Here is a 10,390-nt window from a genome sequence, read left to right as displayed (position 1 = left end):
ATGTTGCCCAGGCTGGTATTGAACTCTTGGCCTCATGTGATCTGCCCACCTTGGCTTCCCAAAATGCTGGGATTACAGGTGTGAGCCATTGCACCCAGCCCGTAATATTTATTATATTGGTATAATAGAATATTTATAAGAGTTATAATGTATGTTTCTAGACTTTAAGCTCTGGTTTGAAAAGTTTACTTTTTAAAATGGACAAATGATGTCAGAATAATACTGTAAATTGGGACAAAAGTCACAGATTCTTCGTTTTACATGCTGTGTTAAGCTCATTGTAGGCAGAGTATCTTGATTGATAATATATTTTATCTATAAGAAGTTTTAAATAAAAATGTGACTCAAGAAGTCATTAAGTGATAAGATACAGTTGGTGGCTGTGATCAGATACCACAACATTCATACCCATGGAATATTTGAAATAGAAGGAAGTGTTATAGATCAGTGAGTTTCTGTTGTTGATGACTTAAGAATGTTTTCAAATGAGGATGTTTTTACCAACATAGGCTGTTGTGTTTGAATGAGAGGGACTTTTATAATTTAAGATTATTCCTTTATGAATTACAAAAAACACACAAATTAGACTTATAATACATTTCCTAAAATGATGGTTTTTAAAAATTGCTGTTGTATTTCTCATCCGTCTGAGATGACTCTGACATCCTTTTTTCCTCTAATAGCCTCCTTTGATGGGGAAACTCATTCCATCCAGCTCCCTCCAGTCAACAGTGCATCATTTGCTCTTCGCTTTCTTGAGAACTTCTGCCACAGTCTGCAGTGTGATAACCTTTTGAGTAGCCAGCCTTTTAGTTCCTCCAGGGGTCATACTCATAGCTCTGCAGAGCATGATAAAAATCAATCAGGTGAGAGAAAATGTAAACTTTTATACTATACTACTGTTTAACTTGAGAATTTTGTGTAATTGTTTTCCCTTGTGTTCTCCTCAAAGTAAACATTTTAGCCACAGTGAACTAATTAGAAAGGTATAACATATAGTTGTTTTTGCTTCAAAGTAGAAAAGTAATTTCTTGTATTCATAACGAACTTGAGAATCAAACCCCATGGCTTATTTATATTTGGCTTCATTTTGACTACCTCACAGTGTTAAACATTCTCTATTAGAATGAAGTATGGTTTTAAAGTTATTGACCTTTATAATCCTTAGAAGTTAGCAAAGTATGTTGAGCCCATTTGCTATAAAAATGAAGATTTTGTTGCAGTCATCGAAGTTTGACAAATGAGTGATACTTTTTTGTTGTCGTTGTTGTTTTCTGAGACAGAGTCTCGCTCTGTCACCCAGGTTGGAGTGCAGTGGCACAATCTCGGCTCACTGCAACCTCCACCTTGCTGATTCAAACGATTCTTCTGTCTCTTGCCTCTTGAGTAGCTGGGGTTATAGGGGCCCACTACCACACCCAGCTAATTTTTGTATTTTTAGTAGAGACGAGGTTTCGCCACATTGGCTGGGCTGGTCTTGAACTCCTGACCTCAAGTGATCTGCCTGCCTTGGCCTCCCAAAATGCAGGGATTTACAGACGTGAGTCACCATGTCCGGCCTGTGATATGCTTCAATTTGATGTTTGAACCATGGTTGCTTCTCTTCCATAAGAACCCCAAACTGATGCCTGAATAAGAGAGCAGGTGTAAGATAGTCGGGTAGAACCAAAAGTAGATTTCTTGCCTCTGATCCCTAAAGCAAGAAAGCTCTTTAAGCTTTTTTGCAAGTGTTCTTTGTGTTTTGGAAGTGGTTTGTCTCTTTTTCATCTGACTCGTGAAAGCTATGTTTTACTGATCATGGCAGGATTGTATGTGGGTCTTTTAAGAGTAGCTGAAGTTCTCAGGTGTTATCGCCCCATGGTTTTCTGGCTGGGTGCTGCTGAATCTGGAAATACAGAATACCATCACAGACTATCTTTTTTAGTCCAGGGGTTCTAATTCACATGCCACTCAAGTGTGAAGCTTGGGTACTGTCTCTAGCTACTACTTTTTTTTTTTCTGGTCCTCCTGGTTACCTACACCTTTCTTCATAAAGCTTGTCTCCTCTACTTCAGTGACATCTCTCATATCCATCCCCTTTTTTCCATTTCCTTGTCACTACCCTGCTTCAGACTGTACTAACCCCTTCTCTGGTTTAGTAAAGCAGGCTCCTAACTGGAATGCTCTTTCCAGCTTCTCCCCAAATGTCCAGTGACTCCCTTTGAAATAGAGGTATGATGCTGTGACATGCTTGCAAAAAGTATACATGGAGAAGCAATGGCATGGAGAGCCCAGGTGTTGGAGTTTGTCAGACCTGGGTTCCAATCCTGCCCTTGTAATCTCTATGCTGTAAGACCATGAAGTCTGACCAGCCTACATTTTAATTCAACTCCTGCTATTAAATAGCTACGTGCCCATAGACAAAGTACTGAGCCTCTCGAATTCTCAGTTTCATTATCTGCGAAGTGGATACCTCTTTTATGTCTGGCATGAAGTAGGAGCAATAAAAGGTAGCTATCAGAACTAGGGGGAAGAGAAAGAGTAAAGTTTCATGTTTTTATGTGATATTATCCTTTTTTCCCCTCCTTCAGGAGAGGTAGGAGGTCATCAAAAATGGTAGGAAAATTGGAAGATGACTAGAAAGGGAAGGGCCACCTGTGTGGGAAGAGGTGTATCTGTGTAGTGATAGGTTTTGTTTCTAAGGGGAAAAATGTGAGTTGGAGATGTCAAGAGTACAATTTCCTGATTTTTTTTAAATTTATTTTTTATTTTATTTATTTATTTTTATTTTTTTATTTTTTATTTTTATTTTTTTTTGTGGAGATAGAGTCTCACTCTGTTGCCTAGGGTGGAGTGCAATGACATGATCTCAGCTCACTGCAACCTTCGCCTGCTGGGTTCAAGCGATTCTTGTGCCTCAGCCTCCCAGAGAGCTGGGATTGCAGGTGCCTGCCAACATGCCCACCTAATTTTTGTATTTTTAGTAGAGGTAGAGTTTCACCTTGTTGACCAGGCTGGTCTCAAACTCCTGGCCTCAAGTGATCCTCCCACATTGGCCTCCCAAAGGGCTGGGATTACAGGTATGAGCTACCATGCCAGGCCCAATTTCCTGATTTCTTACACAAAGCATTAAGAATGCCAGTAATTTACATAATCCCATTCTTTGAAAGATTTTAAAGAAAATGTAATTCTTTAAATTGAACACAGAATGTTTGAATTTCAGATTAATCAAATAATCAGAATAGGTAACTATTTGAAAAAAAAACACTGAATAATTCATAACTTTTACATTATTTTAAGGGTTACTAGTTTTCTTTCACAGAAAGCTTAATTTAGCCACTTGAAAATTGCTTTGAGTTGGAACTCTTATGTTTTTCTTGTCAGCTTGTAGTTAAAGAAGTTGCATATAAATGTGGGGTTGATTCCTACTAAGATTTCATGTCCAGTATCCCATTTCTCTTACATTTATAAAATAAGTGACTCAAAAATAGTTTTTAAGATAGAGTATTCTTCTTAGGAGACTTTGATTCTGGCAAATCTAGTGTTTGCATATTTTAGCAGTAGTCATTTTTAAGACATTTTACTGAAGTATAGTCTACATAGAGAAAATTGTACAAGAAATGTACCTTGATTAATTTTCATGCCTGTATAACCAGTTCTTGGTTGGAAAAGTAGCTATTACCAGTACCCTGGAAGTACTGCTAATGTGTCAAACCACCTTTCATCCTCTACTACCCCTCACTTCGCACAAGGATACCTAGTGTTCCAGTTTCAAGCACTATATATTATTTTTGCCTGTTTTTGAACTTTACAGAAGTGAAATTATATAGCAGTTACTCTTATGCCTAGCTTTTTTCGCCCATCATTATGTTTGTAAGATTCACCTGTATTGTTGCATATAGTTAGATCATTCATTCTCATTGCTGTATAATATTCTATTGTGTAAATGTCACCATGGTATGTATCCATTTGAGTGATTTCTGTTTTGTGCCCTTATAAATAGTGTTACGTTTTGTACCCTTATAAATAGTGTTATCTTGAACATTCTATACACATCTTTCTGTTCCTGTATCTATCTTGGAGTGGAATTGCTAGGTTATAGCAAATTCATAGATTTAAGTTTTAGTAAATACTGCCAAACGGTTTTTCAAAGTGGTTGCCTCAATTTGCTTTCCTATTAGCTTTCTGCTTTTTAAAATAGATGATAATTCTCTGGTGAAATTTTTTATTCTTTGACGTTTTCTGTCCATTTTTCCTATTTTCTTGAACATATTCATCAAAATTGCATTACAATCTTTGTCTACTGACCACGGTAGTTTTTCTCTCAATTGTTGGTTATATGGTCTTACTTTTTTGCATGTCCACTACTATTATTTTTCTATGTGGGACACTGTACATATGAGATCTGCAGAAGCTCCAGATATCTATCTTAAAGAGTTTCCTCTTTTTTATGCAGAAAGAGGGAGGGCTCATCCCATTCAGTGATGGAGCTGGGTTGGGGCTGAATAGCAGTTTTAGTAAGACTCAGTCTATCTCTGATTCCTCCCTATTCTTCAGGTGTTACTTTCCCAGGCTTTTGGTTGAGAAGTTGGGAATTCTGTAGCTCCTTAGCCTTGAAAGACTGGAGAATTGTACTTCTCTCCTTCAGAGATTTGTTGCTCAGCTCTTCAGTCTTCTACCTCATATATTATCACAACTTTGCACTTGTGTTTAGGGATAGATGGCTTATGTGTTTGAGCTAGACCTCTTCCACCGGTGGGTCTTTATTTCTTAAGCACCATGAGACTGTGAGAGATTTCAGTGTGCCTGTTAAGAATTTTCAGCCTAGCTCCCCAGCTTCCTGTATAGCTCCATAACTTAGCAAATGTCCCATGGGGGAAACCAGCTATGAGTTTGAGTTTCTTATTTGTCACTCCAGCTGTGTTAAGCTGCTAAATCTCTTGATTTATTTTTGCCTAGGTATAGCCCTCTGCCTGTGTCAAGTTTTATTTCAGCGTAGTGCCAAGAATCAGAAAATTTCTACAGGGAAAAAATTTGATGAAATATTCAGTTTAGACTAGAATGGTTCTTCTCCTTCTGGAATTTGATTTTATTAGTTCCTATGACTGCTATACCTTTAGAATGCTTTTTTTAATAATAGCTTTATTGAGATGTAATTCACATACCATAATTTCACTCTTTTAAAGTTTATAACTCAATATTTTTTAGTGCATTCACAGAGTTGTGCAGTCCTCTCCACTGTCTTCATTACCCCTAAAAGAAATCCCATACTGATTAGCTGTCATCCCTCAATCTCTCTTCCCACTAGCCATTGGAAACCATTTATTGACTTTCTGTCTTTATGGATTTTTCTATTCTGGACATTTCATATTAATGGAATCATATAATATGCGGCCTTTTGTGTGTAGCTTCTTTCACTTAGCATAATGTGTTTTTTTGTTTTGTTTTGTTTTTTGAGATGGAGTCTTGCTCTGTTGCCTAGGCTGGAGTGCAGTGGTGTGATCTTGGCTTGCTGCAGCCTCCGCCTCCTGGGCTCAAGCGATTCTCCTGTCTCAGCCTCCTGAATAGCTGGGACTACAGGTGCCCACCACCACACCAGGCTAATTTTTGTATTTTTAGTAGAGACAGGGTTTCACCAGGTCCAGGCTGGTCTTGAACTCCTGACCTCAGGTGATCCACCCACCTTGGCCTCCCAAAATGCCAGGATTACAGTTATGAGCCAGTGTGCCCAGCCTATATTTTTAGGGTTGACCCATGTGGTAGCATATACCAGTGCTTCATTTCTTTTTATGGCTGGATAATATTGTATGGCTATATCATATTTTGTTTATCCATTTATCAGTTGATGCACTTATGGATTGTTTCCACTTTTTGGCTATTAGGAATACTGCTGCAATGAACATTTGTATGTTAGTTTTTGTGTAGATAACATGTTCTCTTGGGTATAAACCTAGGAGTGGAATTGTTGGGTCATATAGTTAACTCTGTTTAACTTGATGAGGACCTGACAGACTTTTCCAAAGAGGCTATACCATTTTACATTTCTATCAGCAGTGAATGAAGGTTCCAATTTCTCCTTGAAAACACTTGTTGTTGTCCATCTTTTTCATTATACCCATTCTAGCAGGTGCGAAATGGTATCTCATTATGGTTTGATTTGCATTTTTCCAGTGGTTGATGATGAGCATCTTTTCTTGTGCTTTTTGGTCATTCATATATCTTTTATTTATTTATTTATTTATTTATTTTTCATTCATATATCTTTGGAGAAATGTCTGTTCAAATCCTTTGTCCATTTTTAATTGGGTTCATTGTCTTTTTATTGTTGAGTCATCAGAGTTCTTTGTATATTCTAGATAAAGTCCCATATCAGATATATGCTTTGTATATATTTTATCCCATTCTTTGGGGTTGTTTTTTCACTCCCCTCCCCCTCCTTTTTTTTGCAGTGGAGTCTTGCTCTGTCACCCAGGCTGGGTTGCAGTGGCGTGATCTTGGTTAACTGCAACCTCTGCCTCCTGGGTTCAAGCGGTCTTCCCATCTCAGCCTCCAGAATGACTAGGACTACAGGTGTGTGCCACCATGCCTGGCTAATTTTTGTATTTTTAGTAGAGATGAAGTGACATGGTTTGGCTGTGTTTTCACCCAAATCTCATCTTGAGTTGTAATTCCCATAATCCCCACGTTTCATGGGAGGGACCCGGTGGGAGGTAATTGAATTATGGGGGCAGTTAACTTCATGCTGTTCTTGTGATAGTGAGTTCTCATGAGATCTGATGGTTTTATAAGGGGCTTTTCCCCCTTTGCTTGGCACTTCTGCCTACTGCTATGTATGACGTGCCTTTCTCCTCCTTTGCCTTCTGCCATGACTGTGAGTCCTCCCCAGCCATGTGGAACTGTGAGTCTATTAATCCTCTTTTTCTTTATAAATTAACCTGTCTTGGGTATGTCTTTATTAGCAGCATGAGAACGGACTAATACACTGGCCTTTTCTTTAGTTCTTTAGAGATGATTTTCATTTTTTAGTTCCTTGAATGTATTTATAATAGCTGATTTAAAGTGTTTGTCTAGGTCAGGTGCAGTGGCTCACGTCTGTAATCCTAGCACTTTGGGAGGCCGAGGTGGGCAGATCACTTGAGACCAGGAGTTGAGACTAGCCTGGCTAACATGGTGAAATCTTGTGTCTACTAAAGATAAAAAAAAGTAACCAGGTGTGGTGGCATGTTCCTATAATCCCAAGCTACTTGGGAGTCTGAGACAGAATCATTTGAACCTGGGAGGTGGAGGTTGCAGTGAGCCAAAATCATACCATTTCACTCCAGCCTGGGAGATAGAGTAAGACTATGTCTCAAAAAAAAGTATTTGTTTAGTAAATCCAATGTCTGGGCTTCCTCAGGGACAGTTTCTATTGACTGATTTTTTTTCCTTTGTATGGATCATATTGTTTCTTTGCATGTCTCATTTTTTTTTTTGAAAACTGGACATTTAAAAAATAACGTAATATGGCAACTTTGGAAATCAGATTCCCTTCTCCCTAGGGTTTGTTGTTGTTGCTGGTGCTGTCTGTTTAGTGACTTTCCCTGGACTACTTCTGTAAAGTCTGTATTCTTTGTTAAGAGTGGCCACTGAAGTTTGCTTGGATAGCTTAATGTGGTTAGCTAATGATTGGGTAGAAATTTCCTTAAATGCCTGGAATCATTGTATCCCCCAGCCTTGGCCAAAGGATTTTCTGTGTATGTTGGGACATAACTTCAGTGCTCCAAGAGGCAGCTTATAAGTCGACCTTGTGCAGAGCCTCAAGGTCAACCAGAGATGAAAGATTAGGGGTTTCTTATGTCTTTCCTGGGCATGCATATATACATCTGTGCATATGCATGTGAACCGTCTAGATTCCCAGGAATATGTCTGTGCTTTTCAGAGTTTCCTGAGGGACATCTTATACCCAGTTTTTCCTTTTAAGCTTTTTGGCCGACTTATTGTTAGTCCTGACTGATAATGTCTCAGGCAGCTGCAAAGTTAAACAGTTGCCACCATTTTCCCCAGTCAGATGCCCTGGAGATGGGTTGTTCTCACGGAACGAGCTCTAATTCAGGCCAAATAAAGACAAACCCTGAAAAGGAGCTTTTCAGCGAGCTGCAAGACTGGTTTAATAGTGATAGTTCTCTGGGGATGGGGCTTTTGGAGAGCTCCAAACCCATTGTGCTCCCTCCAGTGACTACTGCGTGGCTGTTTTTCATACCTGCTATAGTTGTGAAGTGTTGGTTTTCAAGGCTACTGTGAAAATGGGGTGAAGGGGATTATATTAGGGAAGTTGAAATGCCACAGAATTTGATGTTTTTTTCTGAGATCCAGCCATTTTTCTTAAACACTTTGGATTGTGGCAAGTCTTTAATTTCCAGAGTTTTGAAAAAGTTAGTTTTTATAGTTTTTGCCAGTGTTTTCAGTGTTTTTTATGAAGGAGTAGACTTTGGGGAGTCTTTGATCAGTCATCCTGGAATTGCTTCTCCGATGATTTTTAAAAATACTTTGTAAATTACCTGGCTTTTCCTCAATCTCTGTAGGAACACTTTCCTCCCTTAGCTTACTATAATACCCAGAAGCAGAAGTCAAGAGTCAATTTTATATTTGTTTCAGCCCCAGATAGTAGACCATACCCAACTTCATAAACTTTTCTTAAAGACTTAGTACATTACAAATAAAAGATAAAGACTTTTTCTAATCTTGCCAAGATTCTGAAGTAAACATTTATAGAAAACTATATTTTAGTGCTCAAATTTTCCATATTATTAAATAATTATGACAAGCCAATTATTTCTTTCCTTAGAATTTAATGTCTTCATTAATTGTAGAAATATGAGATATGTTTTGCCTGTTGGTTTTATAGTCCATTATTAAAAATGAAGCCAAAGTGGTAAGAGCTCTACTGGACTCATTGGGGATTCACTAACTAGATTGAGCTAAAGGTTACTCATCATAAGATTCTGAGAAGCATGCCTGGCCCTCAGCCAAAATTTGAACCAGATGAAGTTTGGCTTTGATACTCATTGCAATTCTTCTTCCCTTTTGAGGTCTACTGTCAGAATTTTTAGAGTTCTTTTATAACTTATTTGTCCTTTTAGTGGGAGGTTAAACCAGGATATTTGTTGATATTTAGTGTATAATCGATAATTAAAGCTGTCTTTACTTTCAGGATCAGGCTTTACGGAGTGGTCCTTTAGGTAGAATTGCATTTGGCTGAATGATAAGTAAGCAGTAGACCTGTTTTAAGGGTAGCTCTAGGCTAGGATTGTTATTTAACAAAATGGTTATTCATTATACCATATCTTTTATTTAATTTCTCTGAAGTTTAAACTCCTTTGGTTCATGGGAACAATTTTCCCAGGTCATTTTAGACACATTTTAATGGGTTGCCTCACTGCCTTGTGAGATATTTAGAAAGATCTGATAACCCCAGAATAAAGAAGCCTAGATATACTCCTTCTGGAAATGCTTTTAAGTTTTGAATATTATTTCAGTGCAAATATAAAATAGGATGAAATAGACACATGTTATTCATGAACATCAAATAACTGAGAAGTTGTCAATGAAGTTCTTGTAGGCAGGTGATGTAGAAGCAGAAGTGTTTCATGCTGATGATATGAAAATGCTTGAGTATATTAATTTGTTATAACAGACAACTTTTTTTTTTAAACAGCAAAAGAAGATGTAACAGAAAAGCAGAGCACCAAACGATCTCCTCAGCAATCTATACCGTATGTTGTTCCTTGCTCTCCTAAGCTCCCCAAAACAAAGGAGTATGCCTCTGAAGGTAAATAGCACGTACACTTCCCAGGATTGGGAAGAAACGTTTCTCTGCTGCCACTTGTGTGTACTCTTGGGGTGGTAGTATTGGAAGTAGGGAGGTATATTTGCCCAAATAAGTTTGGCAATTAGGTTACTACTTTGACAGCTTTGCTGAACACTTCATTCATTCCCTTCAGAAGTGCCCAGCTGTCATTTCTCCATAGATAAAAAAAAAATGGTAATAACCTTTTCCCTTCACTATCATATTGCTAAAAACTGGTAGAAAGAAGAATAGAAAAACCTACTGCCTTTCTCCAAAGAAAATGTTAACTGCCCAAGTAGTAAACAAATGTTAGAAACCAAATGTATGATCATATTATAACAAATAGCAATGAAGAACTGCATTTCTAAAAACAAATGCTTTAATGAGGCGTTTATAGTCTTGGTGGCAAGACTGGCAAATGATAGTAAGTTACCATGAAAAATATAGGTGATACGGAATCACTTTGGACTGTAGGACAATGTCCATTAATATAAATGCCAAGGAACGCTGAGGAGGATGGATCACCTGAGGTCAGGAGTTCAAGACCAGCCTGACCAACATGATGAAACCCTATCTCTACAAAAA

General features: G+C 38.0%; 1 protein-coding gene across 5 annotated transcripts in view; it reads left to right on the top strand.

Moving 5' to 3' along the window:
• SCML2 (Scm polycomb group protein like 2) overlaps nucleotides 1-10,390 on the top strand; it is a 126,370-nt gene that overhangs the window by 108,491 nt on the left and 7,489 nt on the right. For all 5 annotated transcript variants that reach the window (XM_037742795.1, XM_037742792.1, XM_017540627.2 and 2 more), the window contains 2 exons: nucleotides 684-866; nucleotides 9,674-9,787. In XM_037742795.1, the coding sequence (XP_037598723.1) occupies nucleotides 684-866; nucleotides 9,674-9,787 (297 nt within the window). The remainder of the gene's footprint in view (nucleotides 1-683; nucleotides 867-9,673; nucleotides 9,788-10,390) is intronic.

This window comes from Cebus imitator, unplaced genomic scaffold, assembly GCF_001604975.1.
Source record: "Cebus imitator isolate Cc_AM_T3 unplaced genomic scaffold, Cebus_imitator-1.0 Scaffold128, whole genome shotgun sequence".
NCBI lineage: Eukaryota > Metazoa > Chordata > Mammalia > Primates > Cebidae > Cebus > Cebus imitator.
The sequence above is the reverse complement of the archived record's forward strand: the minus strand, read 5'-3'. Positions and strand labels throughout refer to the sequence as shown.